General features: G+C 37.8%; 1 protein-coding gene across 1 annotated transcript; it reads left to right on the forward strand.

The window, feature by feature from the left end:
- The first annotated feature begins 10,701 nt into the window (after positions 1 to 10,701).
- LOC139192956 (uncharacterized) lies at positions 10,702 to 21,580 on the forward strand. The gene is made up of 2 exons (XM_070815891.1): positions 10,702 to 11,706; positions 12,889 to 21,580. The coding sequence occupies exon 2, from the start codon at positions 13,085 to 13,087 to the stop codon at positions 18,410 to 18,412; it is 5,328 nt and encodes a 1,775-aa protein (XP_070671992.1). The 5' UTR covers positions 10,702 to 11,706; positions 12,889 to 13,084; the 3' UTR covers positions 18,413 to 21,580.
- The last annotated feature ends 6,359 nt before the right edge of the window (positions 21,581 to 27,939 follow it).

Here is a 27,939-nt window from a genome sequence, read left to right on the forward strand (position 1 = left end):
TCTGAACGTGGAATTGAAGTTGATAAGTCTAAAATAGATCTTGTACGTTACTTACCCTCTCCTACTTCGGTAAGAGAGGTTCGTTCTTTTCTTGGTCATGCAGGATTCTACTGACGATTTATCAAAGACTTTTCCAAGATTGCACAGCCCCTATGCCGTCTCCTACAAAAGGATGTGTCATTTGAGTTCAACGAGGCATGTGAGAAGGCATTCAAGCATCTCAAAGATCTCCTCACCACGGCACCCATCATAACTCCCTCGGATTGGTCCATTCCCTTTGAATTGATGTGTGATGCATCAGATTATGCACTTGGAGCTGTTTTGGGTCAAAGAAAAAATAAACAGCCACATGTTATTTATTATGCTTCACGCACTTTGAATGATGCTCAATTGAATTATTCTACAACCGAAAAAGAACTTTTGGCGGTTGTATTTGCTTTAGATAAATTTAGATCATATCTAATTGGTACTAAAGTCATTGTTTTCACTGACCATGCAGCCTTGAAGTACTTGTTCACCAAGAAAGAAGCTAAACCTAGACTCATTCGTTGGATGCTTCTACTTCAAGAGTTTGACATCGAAATCAAGGACAAGAAGGGGAGTGACAATGTTGTTGCCGACCACCTAAGCAAATTGGTGCGTGAAGAAGAGGATCTTCCCATCTCCGAAATATTTCCGGATGAACAACTCTTGTCCATTCAGGCAAGTTCTTCTTGGTACGCAGATTTGGTGACTAAACAAGTTCCTAGCACCCTAAACAAATTCCAACGTGATAAACTTAAAAAGGATGCTAGATTTTATGTTTGGGATGACCCATACTTGTGGAAATATTGTTCAGATCAGGTTATAAGAAGATGTGTGCATGAATCAGATTTTCACTCAATTTTACGTTTTTGTCACACATATGCATGTGGGGGTCATTTTGGCACCCAAAGGACAGCTTTTAAGGTTCTTGAATGTGGTTTTTATTGGCCTACTTTATTTAAAGATGCTAGAACCTTTTGTTTAACATGTGATCGCTGCCAAAGGACAAGTAATATAGGCCAAAAAGATCAAATGCCGCAGGTACCCATCTTTGTTGTTGAAATCTTTGATGTTTGGGGTATCGATTTTATGGGTCCTTTTCCTTCATATTTTGGTTTCACTTACATATTACTTGCCGTTGATTATGTTTCAAAGTGGGTGGAAGCGAAAGCCACTCGAACTAACGATTCTAAAGTTGTGGCAGATTTTGTGAAAACTAATATCTTTTCTAGATTTGGGATGCCTAGGGTGCTAATCAGTGATGGAGGGTCTCATTTTTGCAACCGTACCATTGAGGCATTACTCAAGAAGTACCATGTGACGCATAAGGTTTCCACACCTTACCACCCCCAAACCAATGGCCAAGCTGTGGTGTCTAATCGTGAGATTAAACAGATTTTGGAGAAGACCGTTGGGCTAAATAGAAAAGATTGGAGTTTACGGTTGGATGATGCATTATGGGCGTATCGAACGGCTTACAAAACCCCCATTGGTATGTCTCATTTTCGGCTTGTGTATGGCAAGCCTTGCCATCTTCCCGTGGAATTAGAACATAGAGCTCATTGGGCCATCAAGACCTTCAATTTGAATGTGGACCAAGCTGAAATTCATCGAAAGCTTCAATTGAGTGAACTTGATGAGATAAGGCATGAAGCTTATGAGAATGCTAGAATTTACAAAGAGAAGACCACGGCATTCCATGATAAGATGCTTCGAGGCAAGACTTTCGAAATTGGGCAGAAAGTGTTGTTGTTCAACTTCCGTCTTCGTCTATTCCCTGGTAAGTTACGTTCCAAGTGGGTTGGCCCATTTGTTGTTACTAATCTTTTTGTGCATGGTGCAGTCCAAATTAAGAGCTTGAGAACCGGGCAAGAATTCAAGGTGAATGGACATCGCTTGAAGCCGTACTACGAGCACTTTGTGGAGCATGTTGTGGAGGAGATCCCACCGCATGCCGTGGGTTCCAAGGAGGAGTGAAGAAGCTCTTCGTCCGGCTGCACGACGTAAAAGAAAGCACTCCGTGGGAGGCAACCCATGCGTACAACAAAGGAAGCCCTAGGAATCACTCCAATTCCAGATTTGCGTTCCTAAAACCCTTCTCTTTGTTGTTGTTTATAACCTGCCAGTTTATTTGTTTACTTGCTGTTTGTGTGTTTAATTTTATTTGGTGTGATTTTATGCTTGACACATTGAGGACAATGGTTGATTTAAGTGTGGGGGGGGGGGTAACTAAGTGTTTTTTATGCAAATTCGTGGGATTTTATCACCCATTACTTAGAGACTTGTTCCTTGCTGTTTTTAAGTGTTTTTAAGCAGTTTTGGTGTGTTTTAGTGTGTGTTGACTTATAACTCCGAAAATTACATAAAAATTTGAAAAAAACAGTGTTTTGAAAAACCTAAAAAGAGTGTTTTGAGTCGTTTTTGTGTGTTTGTGTCTAGGGTACCTTCCAACACAATGATGAGGATTCGGTTTGTAATTGCATGGCTGTTAAAGAAAGTTATGAACATGATGAAAGTTTGAATTACTCTTTGGTTATGCTTGGTTGTGGTTATAGCTTATGAATTCACATGCAATCACAAAGGATAAAAATTAGTTTTTGTAACATGCTTGAAGGAAGGAACTCAAACAAACGCTATAACCTTGTGAGACTTGAGCCTAAACGTTTATTTGGAGAGTTAAAATCTGTGCATTATTGTTTTCTAAGTCGTTGCATGATCTCATTATTCCTTGCTTGGTTACTACTTAGAAGGTGTTTCATCATTTAGTTCCAAATGCTAGAACTCATGCCCATTTCATTCAAAGCATGTTATTGATTTGCATAACACATATTCAAGATGAAGTTGTGTAGTTACCACCACCAAAGCCAAATTGCCGTATATCCCATATCATTTTATGTTTAAGTTTAACCCCGTCGAGCCTTGTTAGCCTTCATTCTTTGTTAACCCACGTTATCCTCACCTAGCCTAGATTAGGACCATCCTTACCCTTGTTCTTGAAGCATAGTAAAGCATGATTCAAATTGAATTCCTTTTGATTAATGTATGGCAGAAAACAAGTGTGGGGGAAGTGTTTCTCATGTAAGTAGTGTGCCATAGGCATGGGTGGAAAGAAAAGAAAAGAAAAATTCGTGCAAAGAAAGAAAGAAAAAAGAAAAGTGTGAAAAGTATGAAAAAAAAAAAGAGTTGAAAAGATGTGAAAAAGAGTCCTAAAGTATTGTTTGTTGAAGAAAGGGTCCAAAACTTTGAATTCGGCCCTAAATATTGCTTGAATCTTTCCTTCGTATTTAAAAGTTGATTTCTGCAATCTAAGTGAATTCTAAGTTTCAATTTCATTACTTTGCTTGCTATGGCTTTAAGAACGTTTGTTATCCCTATCCTTCATTTGTTAGCCAACACCCCAAGCCCCGTTACACCCTTGACTTCAATCTTGAGTGTTATGTGTTTCAATTTGTGGAGTTTGAATTTGGTATGAGCATATGGTGTCACTGGTTCTTGCATCTAAGTAGTAGCATTCCATTCATGAGATCATATCTTAACATGTTTATTAACTCCAGAAATTGCGTTCTTTGTGATACATATATGTGATTGTTCATTTTCATATCTACATCAATCTTCTCACATATAACTAGTATAGGGTGTGTAGTTAGAAAATCTGAGTGAAAATTGAGTGCATATCTTGTAAGGAATTGAGGGAATTCTCTAAGGCATGTTACTACATTCAAAACATTGTTTTAATTGCTAAAATGTGAACTAGTAAGTAGTGACTATGATTAAGCATGTGCTTAAGTGTAAAGATGACTAAAATCTGTGGGGAATAACAATTTTTAACATGTCATGTGCATTGGAAATTCCTGAGGCAATTGTTGGAAGGTTTAGGTTGTGTTTCGTTTTATTTCTTTGTTTTGCTCGAGGACTAGCAAAAGCTAAGTGTGAGGGAATTTGATAGGAGCATATTTATACGACTTAATTCGCTTGTTCTCGTGCATTTGAGTTGTGTTTCCTTAGTTATTTTAGTGTTTAAAGTCACTTTTGTGTGTTTTCAGATTCCAAAGCCGAAGTGTGCAAAATGATGTAATTTGGAGCCTTTTGGAGCAAAAGGAATGGATGAATTGAAGACTTGAAGAAATTAGGATTCCTAATCAACGAAGGATTCCTAATCGACGAAGGATTCCTAATTGAAGATGGATTCCTAATCACATGAGGATTCCTAGAAGAACAAGGATTCCTACTCCAACAAGGACTCCTACTTGAAGTAGGAAAGTTAAGCCAAGGTTTCCTATTTTGGTTTGACCTTTCCTAATTTTAAGAGTACTCAAGTTCCAGCCACTTTGAGGACTACATATGCATTTGAGGACACAAAAAAAAGGCCCTAGAACTCTTAGGGACCTTTGCCGCACCTTTCCCAAACCACCATTCCCTTGCCGTGCAAGGGATCCACTTCCCCTTCAGTTTTATGACATCAAACCTTTCCCTAAACCTTTCCCACATCATAGCCGCATTCCCTTGACCTTTCCTCTTCCTTGCCGTGCAAGGGAGAGTGATTCTTCCCTATTTTCTAAATTAAAACACTTTCCTTTTGTGTTTCATACCCTAGCCGCACCTTTTAGCTAATTTCCCTTAAGTTTCTGATTTTGTTTCCTAATTCTAGAAGCCTTAGACTTATTTTCTGTTTGCCTAATTAACCTAGGGTTTTAATTTCCTAAATCCCTTTAAATAAACATCCTTGTGCAGCCACAAACATCCCCATTCATCCAGAAACTCACCATTCACGCCAGAAACTGAACTCCATCTTCAACAGCCCCATTCTACCACCATTCACCCAAATTTCTGCCACAAATCACCCCTAGCCGCACCACCCATCAACCCTAAACACTTCCATACGTCCTCCATCCATTCTACATCATTCAATAACCCAAGAACCTGCCCTTAGTCCCTGTGCCGCAGCAAAGGAAAGGAAGAAGAAGTACTTGAAGATTCTAGCCGTTCAACATCGAATCGTTGGAATACTTAGGTGTTCTCTTTCTTATATTTACAATGTATAAATCTGTTTTCCTTTGTTTTGTGAACATGAGGAAATAAGCCTTTTGGCTAAGGGGTTATTCAATACCATGATTATGCTTGCAAGATGAATTGATTATGTTTAATTGTTATTTCATGAATTGTGAATGCAATTTGCTTAACCGTTTGATTGATGACTTATTTTTGTGTGTTAATTAAGGTGGCCAACTTAGTTTTCATGCAGGAATTTGAAGCTAAAACATAAGGAAGTTTCACCTAATAGTTACAACTTTATGTTTGCAAGTAGTGGAGGTCGCTTATAAACGATCGTGTTAAGTGAATTCTTGGCAAACGTTTCATGCTTTTCATAGTAACAATTGCCTCGTCAATGCTTATAGTTTTCATGAAGCTTAATGATCTTTGATTGTATCTTTATTGTGCTTTTCACGTAAGGAACTTTTAGAGAATGTTTGAGTTGTTGGATGTGCATTCCTATCCAATTCAATAACGTAAGGAAGACTTGAAGGTTAAAAAAGTGCTATCACAGTTAACCTAGGGCATTGAGATTCATAATTCATTGAAAGAAGCAATTGGAAATCAAGGTTGAATGCAAGTGTATCATGTGTGGAGAAGAACCCTCTAGTTGATCTATCACCCATCAATTTACTTAACTTTGTCTAAAAATCTGTTTACTTTGTTCTTGTTTGGTTTTAATTAATTTCGTCCAAAATCAACCCCACCTTATTCCTTTAAGTCATATTACTTAGAACTTGTCTTAGAATAAGTTTTTAGGTGTTTTAGGTCATTAGGAAACCAAAATTCGTCCAAGTTGTGTTAGAGTCCCAAAACTGCACAGAAAGTGGTTTTTAGGCAGTTTTGAGTGTTTGTTTGCTGTTTTGAGTCTTTTGGTTTGTTTTAGTGTTTTAGAGTTTAGTTTTGCATTCTTTGAGTCTAGTTTAGTGTTTTAAACTTTGTTTTACGTATTTGAGTTAGTTTAGAGTGTTTAGCAATCCCTCATAATCCCCAGTTTAAGAACGATCCCTACTTATCCATACTACAATTGTCAACAAAAGGGTTTAACTTGTGTGTTAAGTTATTTTACGCATCAGTAAGTTAGATTAACGAGACCTTTCTCTTATGTTCATTCCTAAAAAGTTCCTAGCCATAGGATTGCCAATTGGGCATTGACAATCCGCTAAGGTTCGTATGTGTTATGTCAACTCAAGCATGAGTATGACTAGTCTCAAGTCATTTAGTGTTGGACACTAAGACAAACACATAGGTGCTTGAAAAAGTAATCAAGTACACTGAACAACGATCAAAAGAGAGTTTGAACATACATGTCATGTAAGAACTCGTAAGTTGCAATATGCAAAGTAGTCCTTTGACCTAAGGCATCATAGATGTCTAATGGTTAGGTCCTTGATCTTTGATCATGTCAAAGGCATTCCATCGAGAGTGTCCACGGCATTGTTGGGGTCAAGCTATCTAGTCATGTAGGCATATGAATGCACAACAAGGGATCTCTAACCTTCCATAGTGGAAGGAGAATACTCTAAGATATAATTCGGGAGTCTTTGGCCAAAGCATACGAATATGACTTAGGAAGTATGTTCTAAATCATATTCAATTGAATCATATAGATAAGTATTACATTGGATAGTAGACATGAAACAAACTATCACTTAAACAATGTGATTAAGAGTATTGTATTAGAGAAGGACCGTATTGCATTGAAATTGTAACTGGATAGGTTCTCCAACCAATTCTATTTAGCTTGGGTAGCCATGACATGCTGCTAGGTGTCACTCATGGATTGTGGAAGCCCTGAAGATTAGCAAACACTAATCTTCAACAAAGGGAGAATTTAAATGTTGTTTCAATTCACAATCGATCGTTAAGAGTAACAATCGCCCACTGCCTCGCTAATTGGAACCTAATGGATCGTACACCGAGTAAGGATGAAAGTGAAGAAATATAAATGAAATGGATATGCAATTAAATGGTTTAATTGAAAATGGTCAAGATTAATTAATTAGTTAATTAATTTTACGAAAGGTTCGTATTGGGCTTTTAAGTTGGTTTTGGGTTTCGGGGCCCAAAAGTGTTTTGGCCCACAAAGCCCATTATGTTTAAGTTGTATGACAACTAAAACAAAATGAGCAATTAGCCCAATAACAATGACAAGACCAGCCATAAGGGTGAGTGGATGCAAACTTGAATTAATTACAAGTTTGCCACTCAAATGTGATGTAGTACAAAGTTAACTTTATAGCTATTTTCTCATTAAGGTTTTCTTTGAGGCAAAGAGGTGAAACATTTTCTCTCTTTCTCTCTACAATGAGGCTGGCCACATAAGGAAGATTTAGCTAGCAATCTTTTCTTCTCTAAGTCATCCATTTCATCTTCACACCTCATCCTTGGTGTGGAGACTTAGAGACACCAAACCTTTGGTGTTTTGGAGATCTTTTCCTCACATCCTCAATGAGCAAAGGAGCATCAAAAGGATGAAAATAACAAGGAAAATCCAAGGAGCTAGGAGGTGACTTGAAGGCCCTCCACTTGGGTGAATCCCTTGTGTAAACAAGGATGAGCTTCAAGGGTAATGAATCTTTAAATCCTACCTTCTCTTTAATATTGTTAAAGAGTCTCATGGTTCACCATTCACTAGGCTTTGAAAGTCATGGGTTTTAGAATTGTTTTTGAATGCATGCCTACTTTAATGTGTTAATGATGTGAAAATTATGTCGACACACAAATTAAACCTTATTTGTGACAATTGTAGTAATGATGTAAGTAGGGATCGTTCTAACCGGGGATTAACTAGGGGTGCTAATTGATGCGAAATAAATAAGCACACAAATTAAACCCTCGTTTTGACAATTGTAGTATGGATGTAAGTAGGGTATCGTTCTAGGCCGGGGATTAGGAGGGATTGCTAATCTATTCTAAATTAATTTAATAATATTAAACAAGGCTCAAGGACACAAAACTAGGCTAAAAACTCTAATAACTCGAAACACACTTAGGATGACTCAAAATAATGAAAACAATCAAATTAGACACTAGGAACTGCAATGGACGGAAATTGAATTAAAAGACTAACAACAAAGAAAACTAACTAAATAAAATAATTTAATAATGGGGGGTTTGGTTTTGACGAGAAGTAAATTAAACTTAAATAAATTACAGAATTGACAAAAACATGAAATTAAGGTGAAAGGATAGGTGATGGATTAGCTAGAGGGTTCTTCTCTACACATGACACATATGCAACCTAAATTGATTTTCAGTTGTTCTTTCAATAAGTTGTGAATCTCAACACTTCAGATTAACCGTGAACATCACTTTTTTAATCTTCAAGTTTTCCTTAAGTTATTGAATTGGACGGGAAAACGCATACAACAATTCAAAACATTCTTCAAAAGTCCCCTACGTGAAAAGCACAATAGAGATACAATCAAAGATCATTAGACTTTGTGAAAACTATAAGCATTGACGAGGCATTCGTAACTATGAAAAGCATGATACTCTTGCCAAGAATTCACTTAACACGATTGTGGATAACAACCTTCACTAGTTGTGAATATAAGTTCATAACGATTAGGTGAAATTCACTTATATTCTAGCATCAAATTCATGCATGTAAATTAAGTATGCATCCTTAATCGACATACAAAAATAAGTTATCAATCAAGCAGTTAAGCAAATTAAATCACAACTCAGAAATCACAACTGAAGGTAATCAATTCATATTACAAATATATTCATGGCTTTGAATTAACCTCTAGCCAAAATAAAATTAGTTACACATTATTAAAACATTTAACCAAAAGTAAAATATAAGTTGGAAAGTTTTAACCGAAAGAGGAGAAGCTTGCTCTCTGCCTCTGTGCTTCTGCTCTGCGCAGCCCCTGACCTCTCTTTCCTCCCGTCCTTTTTATTTCCTTTTTTTTTCTTCTGGCAGCCTTGCTGCCTTCCTCACGCCGTCTGTTTTGGTCCGTCTCTCACGCTGCCGCAAGGCAGCTGTCTCTCCTCTTTATTTTCTGCCTTTGTTTTTGTTCTTCTCTGCAGCCTTGCTACTTCTCTCTGCCTTTCTCGCTCCTGCCGTGTCAGTCTCCTCTCTCTCTCTTGGATTCTTTTTCCGTCCCCCATGTGGACTCCTCCATTTCCTCTGCTTTGCCAGTTGTTGTCCCCTAATTCTTCTGACTTCCTTGGATCCCTTTGTCGCTGACCTGCTTTCCTCCAGCTGCAAAGGCAGCTTGCTTTCCTCTATATTCTCCTCCCGATGCTCTCCTTTTATTTTCATTTAGTTTCTAGCAGCCCCACATAGCAGAAAAATATGTTCTTTGGATCATGTTACTCCTACAAACACAATATATCAAAAGTATCATAAATACTTAAAGCTTCCAAATAAATTAGACAAGAAAAGAAATATAAAATGATGAAATATATAGTTTAAATATTGGTTTATCATTTAGCGTCACAATGGGTTAGCAATATTGTAATTTAAATTTGCTTTTCACGAATAAAATTTCACTTGTTCTATTTTTATTTTCTTTGCATAACAAATCCTATAAACACAAAAATAACGTAAATAGCTCAAAAATATAAGGAACTAACCAAGAAAAGACGAGTGAATTTAAAGTAAAAATATATATAAATATGATCCGATCACTAATCTAATATAAATTGATTTGGAAACACAAAAACTAAACTTAAAGACTCTAACAAGACTACTATGACTCAAAACATATTTGAAACACTCAAAACTGCCTAAAACAATCAAATTGACTCAAACAGAAACTAGAACTTGATTTGGACGAATTTAAAAGTGTTTATGACTCCAATTGCTTAAAAACACAAAATAAAACAGATTTGAATGACTAAGACTCAACAAAATATGGGGGGATTGTGTTTGGACGAAATTAAATTAAATGGGCAGATTGTACAGAAAACGGATTGTAAGACAAAATTGTGATGAATCAATGGATGATGGAATAGCTAAGGGATTCTTCTCCACACATGAAATACATGCAACGTAAATCGATTTCCAGTTATCAATTTAATAAGTTATGAACCTCGATACTCCAAGTTAATTAGGTCCGCTTAAATTAACCTTCAGATTTCCTTTGAATCATTGAATTGGATGAATATGCATCGCAAACAAATTATTCCTAACAAGTTCTCTATATGAACAGCATGATAAAGACACAAGTTAGAATCATTACGTTCCGTGGAAATCATAAGCATTGACAAGGCATTTGTAACTATGAAAAGCATGATACTCTTGCCAGGAATCTACTTAACACGATCGTGACTAGCGACCTTCACTACTTGCGAATATAACGATTAGGTGAAACAAACTTATATCCTAGCACCAAATTCATGCATGCAAATTAAGCGTGCACTCTCAATCAACATACAAGAATAAGTTCAAAATCAAACGGTTAAGCAAATTGTATTCACGACTTATGCAACGATAACTGGACGTAATCAACTTATTTCACATATATAATCATGGTTTTGAATACACCCTTAGCCAAAACGAAATTAGCCAATCATACTTAAAGCAAAACAAAGATTAAATGAATTAGACATTGAAATATAAGATAGAATACACCTAAAATTGTTCAACAACTTGATAGGAGCATATTTATGCGCCTTAATTGGCTAGTTCTTATGCTTTTCCATGGTGTTTTCTTAGTTAAAGTAGTCTTTTAAGCTAGTTTTATGTGTTTTCAGGTTTTAAGGCCAAAGGATGCAAGAAGATGCATTTTGGAGCTTTTTGGAGCAAAATTGGGCTTGGAATGATTATCACATAATTGGAGCCAAGGTTTGGACGAATTTGAAGACTTGAAGATGATGATTCCTACTTGAACAAGGTTTCCTAGTTGAAGTAGGAAAGTGCTTACATGAAGGAGGATTCCTAATCGACGAAGGATTCCTAATTGAAGATGGATTCCTAATCACATGAGGATTCCTAGAAGAACAAGGATTCCTCCTCCAACAAGGATTCCTACTTGAAGTAGGAAAGTTAAGCCAAGGTTTCCTACTTTGGTTTGATTTTTCCTAATTGTCCCTAAAAGTTCCAGCAATTATGAAGACTTCCTAAGCATTCTAGGACATCAAATACACATTTCTTGCACCTTTTGAACCCTTGCCGCACCCCCCTTGGTATTTCCTCTTTCTTATTTCCTGATTCTAGGCTTTAAAACACTTTCCTTTTGTGTTTTTAACCCTAGCCGAATTTCCCTTGCTATTTCCTTTAATTTTCTGATTTGTTTCCTTAATTCTAGAAGCTTTAAACTTAATTCCTGATTACCTAATTAGTCTAGGGTTTTTAATTTCCTAATCCCTTTAAATAAACATGTTTGTGCAGCCACAAACATCTCCATTCAGCCACACACTCTCCCAAATTCGTCAAAACCCATCCACAACCTCAGAAACCAGTCCTCCTCCATCTCTGCCGATTTCCACCACCATTCTTCATCTCCACACCTTCCACACAACACCCATACACTACCCCCAAGCCTTGCCGTGCCCCTACACCATCCATAATCCATTCTACATCACAAAAACCCCCCAGAAATCATCCTCCCCCAATCTGCCGCAAGGAGAAGAGAAGGAGACAGTTCATGAAAATTGTTTGGCTCTTCAATCTGAGTTGTTGAACAATTTTAGGTGTATTCTATCTTATATTTCAATGTCTACTTCTTGTAATCTTTGTTTTTCATTGAGTATGATTGGCTAAATTCGTTTTGGCTAAGGGTGTATTCAAAACCATGTTTATTTATGTGAAATAAGTTGATTACTTCCAGTTATCGTTGCATAAGTCGTGAATACAATTTGCTTAACCGTTTAATTCAAAACTTATTCTTGTATGTTGATTGAGAGTGCACGCTTGATTTGCATGCTGGAATTTGGTGCTAGAATATAAGTTTGTTACACCTAATCGTTATGAATTTATATTCGCAAGTAGTGAAGATCGCTAGTCACGATCGTGTTAAGTAAATTCATGGCAGGAGTATCATGCTTTTCATAGTTACAATTGCCTTGTCGATGCTTATGATTTCCAAAGAACTTAATGATTCTAACTTGTATCTTTATCATGCTGTTCATATAGAGAACTTGTTAGGAATAATTTGTTTGCGATGCATATTCATCCAATTCAATGATTCTAGGGAAATCTGAAAGTTAATTTAAGTGGACCTAATTAACTTGGAGTGTCGAGGTTCATAACTTATTGAATTGATAACTGGAAATCGATTACGTTGCATAAATTTCATGTGTGGAGAAGAACCCCTTAGCCATTCCATCACCCATTGATTCATCACATTTAGTTCACAATTTGTTTTAATTTACAATCTGTGCATTTAGTTCAAATTCGTCCAAACACAATTCCCCCATATTTTGTTAAGTTTGAGTCTTCATAATCTGTCCTCTTTGGTGTTTTTAAGTATTTTGAGTCATAAGTTTTGTCAAATTCGTCCAAATCTTGTCTTAGTTGCTGTTTGAGTCAATTATTTTGTTTTAGTCAGTTTTGGGCAGATTTGAGTGTTTCAAATCTGTTTTGAATCTTAGTAGTCTAATTAGAGTCTTTAAGTTTAGTTTTTGTGTTTCTAAGTCGATTTGTATTAGATTAGCACCCCTAGTTAATCCCCGGTTAGAACGATCCCTACTTACATCATTACTACAATTGTCACAAATAGGGTTTAATTTGTGTGTTAAGTTAATTTTCACATCAAATTTTGGCGCCGTTGCCGGGGATTAGCAAAGTTGCTAATCCCTCGTTATTTATTTTTGTGTTATTTTTGTTTGTTTTAAATTCAGTTTCTGACTTGGTTTCTTGTTTTCTTGTTTTAGGTACAAGTGTATGACTCGAAGTTCCAAATCTGTCCAAGCAAACATTTTGGAGTTCGACGACGATTTTGAGCGAACTTTGAGAAGAACAAGAAGGCAACAAGCATCCAATCCACCTAGCCCGGAACCTCATTGCGAATAAAACGAATTTGAAGAGGAAGAAGAGCCCACGGCTAGAGTTGTAGAGGAGAACCAAGAGATGGCAGCGGACAACCGAACCATTAAGGAGCTTTCTGCCTCGGGTTTGGATAATGCAGCCCCTCTTTGCATCCAATACCCCGCGGCAGCCCAAGGGAAAACCGAAGAGTTCGAATTGAAGTCGAGCTTGTTACATCATGTTCCAAAGTACCATGGGCTGTCCATGGAAGACCCAAACAAACACTTGAAGGAGTTTGAAGTTGTTTGTTCAAGCATGATGCCGGTAAATGTTGATGGCAACATTTTGAAGATGAAAGCTTTTCCATTCTCTCTAATGGATAAAGCTAAAGATTGGTTATATGAATTGGCCCCGGGGACGGTTACCTCGTGGGAGAGCATGAAACGAGCGTTTTTGGAAAAATTCTTTCCAACCTCAAGAGTCATTCTTTTGAGGAAACGCATTAGTGGCATCCAACAAAGCCAAGGTGAGTCATTTCCAACATATTATGAACGTTTTAAAACTCTTGTTGCTTCTTGTCCACAGCATCAAATGAAGGAGGAGTTGCTCCTTCAATACTTCTACGAAGGACTCCTCCCCATGGAACGCCAAATGCTAGATGCCTCGGCGGGTGGTGCATTGGTGGACATGACTCCGGTGGCTGCCAAGACTCTCATTGCGAATCGAGCACACAACGCACAACAATATGAAGGTGTTGGGCAGAGAGATACCCCACGGTCACATCATGTAAATGAGGTAAGTTCTATTTCTGAGTTACAATCCCAAATGGCTAACCTTACTTCTATGTTATCGCAGTTTGTTGAAGGCCCCAAAATGCAAGGAACTACAATCTGTGGTGTATGCTCCATTCGAGGACACCAATCGGATCAATGCCCTCAATTAATTGAAAATGGAGGGTGGGAATCTGCCCATGCCGTGGGTTATGGGAATCAAAACCAACCAAGGGGTGATCCTTTCTCTAATACATACAATCAAGGATGGCGTGACCACCCAAATTTCAGATGGAGAGATGCACAACAACCTGCCCAACAAGGTGGATTTCGACAACCTCCGGGTTTCTTTCCAAGGCCAATGGCACCACAACCACCTCCTCAAGCACAATCATCACAAAACAACTCAGGTACTTCTATGAATGATGATAAAACTTATCAATTACTGACCACAATGGCGCAGGGATTGCAGACCCAAGCAAAGGAAGTTAATGAGCTCAAGAAGCAAATGGGCCAAATGGCAGAATTTTTGGGGCAAATTCGTGAGAATGGTAAGTTACCAAGCACTACGGTAGTCAATCCTAAGGGTGGGTTCGAATCTGCAAAAGCTATCACCCTAAGAAGTGGAAAAGAAGTAGGAAGCAAAGCACATGAATCTGCCCAAAATAAGGAAGAGCCATCACACCCCACGGCAAGGGTGGTACCACCTATGCCGCAGCCACATAAGCCCTCCCATCCGTCCACCTCAGGTAATGTTGTTCCAAATGTTGTGAATTCAAACACTAATCTACCCAATGTTCCTTTCCCTCGCAGATTTACACAATCAAAGAAGGAAGAGAGCGAAAAAGACATTTTGGATACCTTTCGGAAAGTCCAAGTAAACATTCCTTTACTTGATGCCATTAAGCAAGTACCCAGGTATGCAAAGTTTTTGAAAGAGTTATGCACAACTAGGAAAAGAATTTCAAACAAAGAAGTTGTGAAAGTAAGCGAAAATGTATCCGCGGTTTTGCAACGAAAGTTGCCTCCAAAGTGTAAGGATCCGGGGAGCTTTACTATCCCATGTATCATTGGAAACACTAGATTTGAACAATGCATGTTAGATCTAGGTGCTTCTATTAATGTTATGCCATATTCCATTTATGCATCTATGAATCTTGGTGAGTTAAAACAAGATGGCGTTATAATTCAATTGGCCGATCGTTCTAACGCTTATCCCAAGGGAGTCCTTGAGGATGTTTTAGTGCAGGTCAATCACCTTATCTTTCCTGCAGATTTCTATGTTTTGGAAATGGAGGATTCGAGCCATGCTCCATCATTGCCAATCTTGTTAGGCCGTCCATTCATGAAAACAGCAAGGACAAAGATAGATGTGTTTAAAGGAACTTTGACCATGGAGTTTGATGGGGACATTATTAACTTTAATCTTTCTGAAACCATTAAATATCCAATTGAGGACCATTCTTGTTTTGCTATTGATATTGTTGATTCTTTGGCGCAGGTGCATTTGGATCAAATGAATGAAGATGCACTTGAGGTAGCCCTAGTGCACGGCATAGGAGCAAGAATGGGGTGTGGGGGAAGCCAAGCAACCCACGGCATGCAATCTGACCATGTTGCCATGCCCCCTTGTGGTGAAGTGATTGAGATGGTTGCTGCCCTCGAGTCATTGCCCTCACACTTTGGTAAGTCTCCACTCTCAATTCTAGATTCGGTTTTGACTAACAAGTTGCTTCCATCAATTGTGCAGCCACCTACACTTGAGTTAAAGCCCTTACCTAGTCATTTGAAGTACGTTTTCTTGGGAGAAGATGAGACACTCCCCGTCATCATATCTAGCTCACTCACGGCCCAAGAAGAAGACAAGTTGATAAGGGTGTTAAAGGAGCATAAACCTGCCATTGGATGGACCTTGGCGGATATTAAAGGCATTAGTCCCACCACGTGCATGCATCGCATCCTTTTGGAGGAGGGAGCCAAGCCATCTCGGGAGGCTCAACGTCGCCTTAATCCACCTATGTTGGAAGTAGTAAAAAAGGAGGTTATAAAATTGCTTGATTGTGGTGTTATATATCCTATTTCTGATAGTCGTTGGGTGTCACCTGTGCAGGTTGTTCCAAAGAAGTCCGGAGTCACGGTGGTGAAGAATGAAGAACAAGAGCTTGTACCCACTCGTGTTGTGACCGGTTGGCGTGTTTGTATTGATTACAGGAAGTTAAATGCCATGACAAGGAAGGATCATTTTCCTTTGCCATTCTTGGACCAAATGTTAGAAAGGTTAGCCGGTTATCAATTTTATTGCTTTCTTGATGGATATTCTGGATATAACCAAATTGTGATAGCTCCGGAGGACCAGGAAAAGACAACTTTCACGTGCCCATTTGGCACCTTTGCATATAGGCGCATGCCATTTGGTTTGTGCAATGCCCCTGCGACATTTCAACGTTGCATGGTAAGTATATTTTCTGATTATGTGGAGAAGATTATTGAGATATTCATGGATGATTTTAGCGTGTTTGGTAATTCATTCGATCATTGCTTGCATAATCTGACCTTAATTTTGAAGCGTTGTGTTGAAACGAATCTTGTGCTTAATTGGGAAAAATGTCACTTCATGGTTAAGCAAGGTATTGTTCTAGGACATATTATTTCTGAAAAAGGCATTGAAGTGGATAAATCTAAAGTAGACCTTGTTCGTCACTTACCCTCTCCAACTTCGGTTAGAGAGGTTCGTTCGTTTCTTGGTCATGCAGGTTTTTATAGGCGTTTCATAAAGGATTTCTCCAAGATTGCACAGCCACTATGCCGATTGCTCCAAAAAGAGGTGGTGTTCGAGTTTGATGATGCATGTTCCACGGCCTTCAAGCACTTGAAGGAAGCTCTCACTTCGGCTCCCATTATCACACCTCCAGATTGGAGCCTTCCATTCGAGTTGATGTGTGATGCTTCGGATTATGCCATTGGTGCTGTTTTGGGGCAGCGAAAGAACAAACAACCTCATGTTATTTATTATGCATCTAGGACATTAAATGATGCTCAATTAAATTACTCAACCACTGAAAAAGAATTACTTGCTGTGGTATTTGCATTAGATAAGTTCCGATCATATTTACTTGGTACTAAAGTTATTATTTTTACTGATCATGCAGCCCTCAAGTATTTGCTCACGAAAAAGGAGGCCAAGCCTAGGTTAATCCGATGGATGTTGCTTCTACAAGAGTTTGACATCGAGATTCGAGATAAGAAGGGCGTGGAGAATGTGGTAGCTGACCACCTAAGTCGAATGGTGCATGAGGAAGCATCGCCAATTTCTGAAACCTTCCCCGATGAGCAACTACTGTCGGTCCAGGTAAGTGAGCCTTGGTATGCAGATTTAGTGAACTTTTTGATGTCTAAACATATCCCTAGCACAGTTAATAGGAATCAACGTGATAAGCTTAAAAAGGATGCTAGGTTTTATGTTTGGGATGATCCATACCTTTGGAAATTTTGTCCCGATCAGATTGTACGACGTTGTGTGAATGAATCTGAGTTTCAATCTATTTTAACATTCTGTCATTCATATGCATGTGGGGGACATTTTGGCACCCAACGCACTGCCCTTAAAGTCTTAGAATGTGGGTTTTATTGGCCAACCATTTTTAGGGATGCTAGGACATTTTGCCTTACATGTGATCGTTGTCAACGAATGGGTAATATAAGTGCTAAGGATCAAATGCCACAAAACCCTATACTTTCTGTTGAAATATTTGATGTGTGGGGCATTGATTTTATGGGTCCTTTTCCGTCATCACATGGGTTTCTCTATATCTTGTTGGCGGTGGATTATGTTTCCAAATGGGTGGAAGCAAAAGCCACCCGTACTAACGATTCCAAAGTTGTGGCAGATTTTGTGAAGTCTAACATTTTTGCTAGGTTTGGGATGCCCCGAGTCCTCATAAGTGATGGTGGTTCACATTTTTGTAATCGCACCATCGAGGCGTTGCTCAAGAAGTATAATGTTACACATAGGGTTTCGACACCCTATCATCCTCAAACAAGTGGGCAAGCCGAGGTGTCGAATCGGGAGATAAAACAGATTCTTGAGAAGACGGTTAGGCCAACAAGAAAAGATTGGAGCTTGAGGTTAGAGGATGCATTGTGGGCTTATAGGACAGCCTACAAAACACCCATAGGCATGTCCCCATTTCGGCTTGTTTATGGCAAACCGTGTCACCTACCTGTGGAGTTGGAGCACAAAGCTCATTGGGCCGTGAGGAAGTTCAACATGGATGTAGATGAGGCGGGAATTCATCGTAAGCTCCAATTGAACGAACTTGAGGAGATACGGAATGAAGCTTATGAGAATGCTCGCCTTTACAAGGAAAAGACCAAGGCCTTTCATGATAAGATGATCCGCACCAAGTCCTTTGTTGTTGGACAAAAAGTGTTGTTGTTTAATTCTCGTCTTCGTCTATTTCCGGGTAAGTTACGTTCACGTTGGATTGGACCCTTTGTTATTACTGATGTTTTTCCTCATGGTGCAGTCCAGGTTCGTAGTTTCAAAACAGGTCAAGAGTTCAAGGTGAATGGGCATCGCTTGAAGCCTTACTACGAGAGCTTTGTCGAACATGATGTGGAGGAGACAACCCACTATGCCGTGGGTTCCCATGAAGATTGATCATGTTCTTCGTCCGGCTGCAAGACGTAAAAGAAAGCGCTACTTGGGAGGCAACCTATGCAATTCAACAAAGGAAGACCAAGGAATCACTCCAATTCCAGATTTGCGTTCCTAAAACCCTTCACTTTGTTGCTTGTTTCTAATCTGCCTAGTTTTGTTATTTACTTGCTGTTTGTGTGTTTCTTTTTGTTTAGTGTTGTTTTATGCTTGAAACATTGAGGACAATGTTTGATTTAAGTGTGGGGGGGTAACTAAGTGTTTTAGATGCAAATTCGTGCGATTTTATCACCCTTAACTTGGAGACTTGTTCCTTGCTGTTTTTAAGTGTTTTTAAGCAGTTTTGGTGTGTCTTAATGTGTGTTAACATAAAAATCCGAAAATCACATAAAAATTTGAAAAATTTGTTTTAAAAACCCAAAAAGAGTTGTTTTTGTGTGTTTGTTTGTGTCTTAGGGTACCTTCCAACACAATGATGAGGAGTCGGTTTGTAATTACATGGCTGTTAAAGAGAGTGATTAACATGGATGAAAGTTTGATTTACTCTATGTTTATGCTTAGTTATGGTTATAACTTATGAATTCACATGCAATCATAAAGAAAAAAATCAGTTTTTGTAACATGCTTGAAGGAAGGAACTCAAACTAACGCTACAACCTTGTGAGACTTGAGCCTAAACGTTTATTTGGAGAGCTAAATTCTGTGCATTCTTTGTTTTCTAAGTCGTTGCATGATCTCATTATTCCTTGCTTGGTTGCTACTTAAAAGGCGTTTCATCATTTAGTTCCAAATGCTAGAACTCATGCCCATTTCATTCAAAGCATGTTATTGATTTGCATAACACATATTCAAGATAAAGTTGTGTAGTGACCACCACCTTAGCCAAAAAGCCGTGTGCCCTACTCCATTATATGTTTAGGTTTAACCCCGTTGAGCCTTGTTTAGCCATTGTCTTTGTTAACCCACATTACACCTACCTAGCCTAGATTAGGACCATCCATACCCTTGTTCTTGAAGCATAGTAAAGCATGATTCAAATCGAATCCCTTTTGATTAATGTATGGCAGAAAACAAGTGTGGGGGAATTTGTATGTGTGTGTTGATATGCCAAGAAAAGAAATAAGGCATGAGTGAAAAAAAAAAAGAAAAAAAAAAAAAATTTCGTGGAAAAAGAAAAGAAAAAGTTGTGGAAAGAAAGAAAAAAAAAAAGAGTATGAAATAAGTGAAAATAAGTTCCCCTTGTGGTAGTTGAAGAAAGGGTCCAAAACGTTGAATATGGCCCTGAGAGTTGTATGAATCTTCCCCTTGTGTGTCTAAGTGAGTTTCTGCAATCATAAGTGATTCTAAGTCTAGATTTCATTACTTTGCTTATTATGCTTTAAGAACGTTTGTTTTCCTTACCTTTCGTTGTTAGCCAATCACCCCTAGCCCCGTTACAACCCTTAACTTCAATCTTGAGTGTTGTGCGTTTCAATTTGTGGAGTTTGAATTTGGTATGAGCATATGGTGTCACTGGTTCTCGCATCTAAGTAGTAGCATTCCATTCATGAGATCATATCTAAACATGCTTCTTAACTCTAGAAATTGCATTCTTTGTGAAACACATATGTGAGCATTCGTTTTCATATCTACATCAATCTTCTCACATATGACTAGTGTAGGGTGTGGAGTTAGAAAGTCTGAGTGAAAATAGAGTGTATATCTTGTAAGGAATTGAGGGAATTCTCTAAGGCATGTTACTACATTCAAAGCATTGTTTTAATTGATTACTTGTGAACTAGTAAGTAGTGGCTTTAATTAAGTATGTGCTTATGAGTAAAGAGAACTCAAATCTGTGGGGATAACAATCTTTAATACGTCATGTGCATTGGAAATCCCTAAGCAAATGTTGGAAGGTTTAGGTTTTGTTTTGGTTAGTTTGTTTCGTTTTGTTTCCTTTCTTTTGTTTGTTTTGCTCGAGGACTAGCAAAAGCTAAGTGTGGGGGAATTTGATAGGAGCATATTTATGCGCCTTAATTGGCTAGTTCTTATGCTTTTCCATGGTGTTTTCTTAGTTAAAGTAGTCTTTTAAGCTAGTTTTATGTGTTTTCAGGTTTTAAGGCCAAAGGATGCAAGAAGATGCATTTTGGAGCTTTTTGGAGCAAAATTGGGCTTGGAATGATTATCACATAATTGGAGCCAAGGTTTGGACGAATTTGAAGACTTGAAGATGATGATTCCTACTTGAACAAGGTTTCCTAGTTGAAGTAGGAAAGTGCTTACATGAAGGAGGATTCCTAATCGACGAAGGATTCCTAATTGAAGATGGATTCCTAATCACATGAGGATTCCTAGAAGAACAAGGATTCCTCCTCCAACAAGGATTCCTACTTGAAGTAGGAAAGTTAAGCCAAGGTTTCCTACTTTGGTTTGATTTTTCCTAATTGTCCCTAAAAGTTCCAGCAATTATGAAGACTTCCTAAGCATTCTAGGACATCAAATACACATTTCTTGCACCTTTTGAACCCTTGCCGCACCCCCCTTGGTATTTCCTCTTTCTTATTTCCTGATTCTAGGCTTTAAAACACTTTCCTTTTGTGTTTTTAACCCTAGCCGAATTTCCCTTGCTATTTCCTTTAATTTTCTGATTTGTTTCCTTAATTCTAGAAGCTTTAAACTTAATTCCTGATTACCTAATTAGTCTAGGGTTTTTAATTTCCTAATCCCTTTAAATAAACATGTTTGTGCAGCCACAAACATCTCCATTCAGCCACACACTCTCCCAAATTCGTCAAAACCCATCCACAACCTCAGAAACCAGTCCTCCTCCATCTCTGCCGATTTCCACCACCATTCTTCATCTCCACACCTTCCACACAACACCCATACACTACCCCCAAGCCTTGCCGTGCCCCTACACCATCCATAATCCATTCTACATCACAAAAACCCCCCAGAAATCATCCTCCCCCAATCTGCCGCAAGGAGAAGAGAAGGAGACAGTTCATGAAAATTGTTTGGCTCTTCAATCTGAGTTGTTGAACAATTTTAGGTGTATTCTATCTTATATTTCAATGTCTACTTCTTGTAATCTTTGTTTTTCATTGAGTATGATTGGCTAAATTCGTTTTGGCTAAGGGTGTATTCAAAACCATGTTTATTTATGTGAAATAAGTTGATTACTTCCAGTTATCGTTGCATAAGTCGTGAATACAATTTGCTTAACCGTTTAATTCAAAACTTATTCTTGTATGTTGATTGAGAGTGCACGCTTGATTTGCATGCTGGAATTTGGTGCTAGAATATAAGTTTGTTACACCTAATCGTTATGAATTTATATTCGCAAGTAGTGAAGATCGCTAGTCACGATCGTGTTAAGTAAATTCATGGCAGGAGTATCATGCTTTTCATAGTTACAATTGCCTTGTCGATGCTTATGATTTCCAAAGAACTTAATGATTCTAACTTGTATCTTTATCATGCTGTTCATATAGAGAACTTGTTAGGAATAATTTGTTTGCGATGCATATTCATCCAATTCAATGATTCTAGGGAAATCTGAAAGTTAATTTAAGCGGACCTAATTAACTTGGAGTGTCGAGGTTCATAACTTATTGAATTGATAACTGGAAATCGATTACGTTGCATAAATTTCATGTGTGGAGAAGAACCCCTTAGCCATTCCATCACCCATTGATTCATCACATTTAGTTCACAATTTGTTTTAATTTACAATCTGTGCATTTAGTTCAAATTCGTCCAAACACAATTCCCCCATATTTTGTTAAGTTTGAGTCTTCATAATCTGTCCTCTTTGGTGTTTTTAAGTATTTTGAGTCATAAGTTTTGTCAAATTCGTCCAAATCTTGTCTTAGTTGCTGTTTGAGTCAATTATTTTGTTTTAGTCAGTTTTGGGCAGATTTGAGTGTTTCAAATCTGTTTTGAATCTTAGTAGTCTAATTAGAGTCTTTAAGTTTAGTTTTTGTGTTTCTAAGTCGATTTGTATTAGATTAGCACCCCTAGTTAATCCCCGGTTAGAACGATCCCTACTTACATCATTACTACAATTGTCACAAATAGGGTTTAATTTGTGTGTTAAGTTAATTTTCACATCACAACTCAGAATGAAGAGCTAAACAATTGAGTGAAACTATCCCTTTTCCTTGCTTGCGGCAGATTGGTTGTTGAAGGTTTCTGGGCTGTTTTGATGATGTAGAATGGATTTTGGGGGGTGTAGAGGCACGGCAAGGGGTGTAGGGTGAGTGTGGAAGAGTGTTTGATGGTTGGAAAGTGGTGGAGAACTCGGCAAAGAGGGTGGGAGAAGGCGGAGCGGCTGTTGTATTTTCTGGGCGCTAGAATGGTGTTTCTGGGGTGTTTTGTTGCCTAGGGTGTGTATGGACGAATTTCTGTGATGAATGATGAATATGGGAGGTGGTACCTTTGGCCAAAAGGTTTAATGAGTATATATAGGCACTTAAAAACCCTAGCAAATCAGATTAGGGTTTCTAGAAGCCCAAATCCATCAGAAACTAGGTTAAAACAATCAGATTTTTAATGGGAAAAAGGCCTAGGGTGCGGCTGGATGGATAGGGTAAAGGATGGGCCTTCTAGAAAGCGTTGCAAGGCAAGGCAAAAGGTTTCTAGAAAGGGGAAAGGTGCGGCCCAAGTCTAAGAGGATGAGGATAGGTCATCTAAAAGCCCAAAGCCAAGAATAGAAACTCTAAAAAATGGAAACCTCCGAGAATAGAAACTTCCAACTTTAGAAACTTTGGTTTCCACTTCTGCATTCTTTGTTCTTCACTTTCATTTCTTCATCTCTTAGGCTCCTTTGACCTTCAAACTCGTCCATTCCTTGTGCTCCATATGCATACACTCCATTCCAGCTCAATTTTGCTCTAAAATGCTTCAATTTGCATCATTTTATGTAATATACCCTTAAAACCTGAAAACACATGAAACTAGCTTAAAAGACTACTTTAAACTCAGAAAACGTAATGAAAATGCATAAGAACTAGCTAACTAAGGCGCATAAATATGCTCCTATCAAATTCCCCCACACTTAGCTTTTGCTAGTACTCGAGCAAAACAAAGAAATAAAACGAAACAAAACAAATAAAACACAACCTAAACCTTCCAACATTTGCCTCAGGGATTTCCAATGCACATGACATGATAAAAATCATCATCCCCACAGATTTGAGTCATCTTTACACTTGAGCACATACTTAATCATAGTCACCACTTACTAGTTCACAATTAACCAATTTAAACAATGTTTTGAATGTAGTAACATGCCTTAGAGAAATCACTCAATTCCTTACAAGATATGCACTCAATTTTCACTCAGATTTTCTAACTACACACCCTGTACTAGTTATATGTGAGAAGATTGATGTAGATATGAAAACGAAAGCTCACATATATGTATCACAAAGAAAGCAATTTCTGGAGTTAATAAGCTTGCTTAGATATGATCTCATGAATGGAATGCTACTACTTAGATGCGAGAACCAGTGACACCATATGCTCATACCAAATTCAAACTCCACAAATTGAAACACATAACACTCAAGATTGAAGTCAAGGGTTGTAATGGGGCTTGGGGTATTGGTTAACAAATGAAGGATAGGGATAACAAACGTTCTTAAAGCAATAGCAAGCAAAGTAATGAAATTGAAACTTAGAATTCACTTAGACTGCAGAAATCAACTTTGAACACAAAGGGAAGAATAAAGCAATACTTAGGGTCGAATTCAATGTTTTGGACCCTTTCTTCAACAAACAATACTTAAGAACTCTTGTTCACATCTTTTCAACTTTTTTTTCATACTTTTCTTTTTTTCTTTTTTTTTTCTTTCTTTCAAGGCAGTGCCTATGGCACACAAATTCACTAGAATCTCTTCCCCCACACTTGCTTTCCGCCAAACATTAATCAAAAGGAATTCAATTTGAATCATGCTTTACTATGCTTTAAGAACAAGGGTAAGGATGGTCCTAATCTAGGCTAGGTGAGGATAACATGGGTTAACAAAGAATGTAGGCTAACAAGGCTCAATGGGGTTAACTTAAACATAAAAATGAGGTAGGGCACACAACAATTTGGCTTTGGTGGTGGTAACTACACAACTTCATCTTGAATATGTGTGATGCAAATCAATAGCATGCTTTGAATGAAATGGGCATGAGTTCTAGCATTTGGAACTAAATGATAAAACGCCTTTTAAGTAGCAACCAAGCAAGTAATAATGAGATCATGCAACGACTTTAAAAAACAATAATGCACAGATTTTAACTCTCCAAATAAACGTTTAGGCTCAAGTCTCACAAGGTTGTAGCGTTTGTTTGAGGTCCTTCCTTCAAGCATGTTACAAAAACTAATTTTTATCCTTTATGATTGCATGTGAATTCATAAGCTATAACCACAACCAAGCATAAGCAAAGAGTAATTCAAACTTTCATCCATGTTAATAACTCTTTTTAACAGTCATGCAATTACAAACCGAATCCTCATCATTGTGTTGGAAGGTACCCTAGACACAAACACACAAAAATGACTCAAAACACTTTTTTTTTCAAATTGTTATGTGATTTTCGGAGTTTTATGTCAACACACACTAAAACACACCAAAACTGCTTAAAAACACTTAACAACAGCAAGGAACAAGTCTATAAGTAATGAGTGATAAAATCCCACGAATTTGCATAAAAAACACTTAGTTACCCCCCCCACACTTAAATCAAACATTGTCCTCAATGTTTCAAGCATAAAATCACACCAAATAAAATTAAACACACAAACAACACCTTAATCAACTAAAATGGCAGATTAGAAAGAATCAACAAAGAGAAGGGTTTTAGGAACGCAAATCTGGAATTGGAGTGATTCCTAAGTCTTCCCTTGTTGAATGCATGGCTTGCCTCTGATGTGAAAATTATGTTGACACACAAATTAAACCCTATTTGTGACAATTGTAGTAAAGATGTAAGTAGGGATCGTTCTAACCGGGGATTAACTAGGGGTGCTAATCTAAACACAGAAACTAAACTTAAAGACTATAACGAGACTACTATGACTCAAAACAGATTTGAAACACTCAAAACTACCTAAAACAATCAAATTGACTCAAACAGAAACTAGAACTTGAATTGAACGAATTTGAAAGTGTTTATGACTCCAAATGCTTAAAAACACAAAATAGAACAGACTTTAATGACTAAGACTCAACAAAATATGGGGGGATTGTGTTTGGACAAAAATAAACTAAATGGGCAGATTGTAAAGAAAACAGATTGTAAGACAAAATTATGATGAATCAATGGATGATGGAATAGCTAAGGGGTTCTTCTCCACACATGAAATATATGCAACCTAAATCAATTTCCAGTTATCAATTTAATAAGTTATGAACCTCGACACTCCAAGTTAATTAGGTCCGCTTAAATTAACCTTCAGATTTCCCTACAATCATTGAATTGGATGAATATGCATCGCAAACAAATTATTCCTAACAAGTTCTCTATATGAACAGCATGATAAAGATACAAGTTAGAATCATTACGTTCTTTGGAAATCATAAGCATCGACAAGGCATTCGTAACTATGAAAAGCATGATACTCTTGCCAGGAATCTACTTAACACGATCGTGACTAGCGACCTTCACTACTTGCGAATATAAATTCATAACGATTAGGTGAAACAAACTCATATCCTAGCACCAAATTCAAGCATGCAAATTAAGCGTGCACTCTCAATCAACATACAAGAATAAGTTCTAAATCAAACGGTTAAGCAAATTGTATTCACGACTTATGCAACGATAACTGAAAGTAATCAACTTATTTCACATATATAATCATGGTTTTGAATCCACCTTTAGCCAAAACGAATTTAGCCAATCATACTTAAAGCAAAACAAAGATTACATGAATTAGACATTGAAATATAAGATAGAAAACACCTAAAATCGTTCAACAACTCAGAATGAAGAGCCAAACAATTGTAGAGAATTTGTCCCCTTTCCTTGCTTGCGGCAGATTGGGTTGTGATACTTCCTGGGCTGTTTTAATGATGTAGAATGGATTTTGGGGGGTGTAGAGGCACGGCAAGGGGTGAAGGGTGAGTGTGGATGAGTGTTTGATGGGTGGAAGGTGGTGGAAAGCTCGGCAAGAATGGTAGAGGGGTGCGGCAGGTTGTAGAACTAGGTTTTCTGGTGGTGTAGAATGGATATGCAGATGGTAGTCCGGCCTAGATGTTATAATGTGTATATATAGGCATCCAAAACCCTAGGGCAATCAGATTAGGGCCTCTAAAACCCAAATCCATCAGAAATTAGGTTAAAACAACCAGATTTTTAATGGGAAAAAGGCCTAGGGTGCGGCTGGTTTGCTAGGGTTAGAGATGGGCCTTCTAGAATGCCTTGCAAGGCAAGGAAATCAGGTATTCTAGAAGGCTAGGTACGGTAAGGGTTAGGGTGATCAGATTAGGCAATGGGCTAGGGTTTAGGTCCACTTAGTTGTAGAAAGGGATGTGTATAACCCAAATCCACAAGGAAAGGGCCTAACAAGTCAGAATTCAAGAGAGATTGGGCTAGGAAGGTGCGGCTCCAATCTAAGAGGGTAAGGATGGGTCATCTAAAAGCCCAAAGCCACGAATAGAAACTCTCGAAAATGGAAACCTCCAAGAATAGAAACTTCCAACTTTAGAAACTTTGGTTTCCAATTCCGAATTCTTTGTTCTTCACTTTCATTTCTTCATTTCTTAAGCTCCTTTGACCTTCAAACTCGTCCATTCCTTGTTCTCCATAAGCATACACAACATTCCAGCTCAATTTTGCTCTAAAATGCTCCATTTCGCACTTCTTTGCATACTTTGTCTCTAAAACCTGAAATTGCACGAAAATGACTTTAAACACTTAAAATAACTAAAGAAAAACAACATAAATGCACAAGAACAAGCCAACTAAGTCGCATAAATATGCTCCTATCAAATTCCCCCACACTTAGCTTTTGCTAGTCCTCGAGCAAAACAAAGAAACAAAACAAAACAAAACACAATCTAAACCTTCCAACAATTGCCTCAGGGATTTCCAATGCACATGACATGTTAAAAATCATCACTCCCAAAGATTTTAGTCATCTTCACACTTAAGCACATACTTAATCATAGTCACTACTTACTAGTTCACATTTAACCATTTAAAACATGATTTTGAATGTAGTAACATGCCTTAGAGAATTTGCTCAATTCCTTACTAGATATGCACTCAATTTTCACACAGATTTTCTGACTACACACCCTATACTAGTTATATGTGAGAAGATTGATGTAAATATGAAAACGAATGCTCACATATATGTATAACAAAGAAAGCAATTTCCGGAGTTAATAAGCATGTTTAGATATGATCTCATGAATGGAATGCTACTACTTAGATGCGAGAACCAGTGACACCATATGCTCATACCAAAATCAAACTCCACAAATTGAAACACATAACACTCAAGATTGAAGTCAAGGGTTGTAATGGGGCTTGGGGTATTGGTTAACAAA

This window comes from Malus domestica, chromosome 16 (assembly GCF_042453785.1).
Source record: "Malus domestica chromosome 16, GDT2T_hap1".
NCBI classification, from domain to species: domain Eukaryota; kingdom Viridiplantae; phylum Streptophyta; class Magnoliopsida; order Rosales; family Rosaceae; genus Malus; species Malus domestica.

What these genes read in the sequence shown, in the direction of transcription:
- LOC139192956 (XM_070815891.1), top strand. Translation starts at nt 13,085, where the DNA reads ATGGCAGCGGACAACCGAACCATTAAGGAGCTTTCTGCCTCGGGTTTG.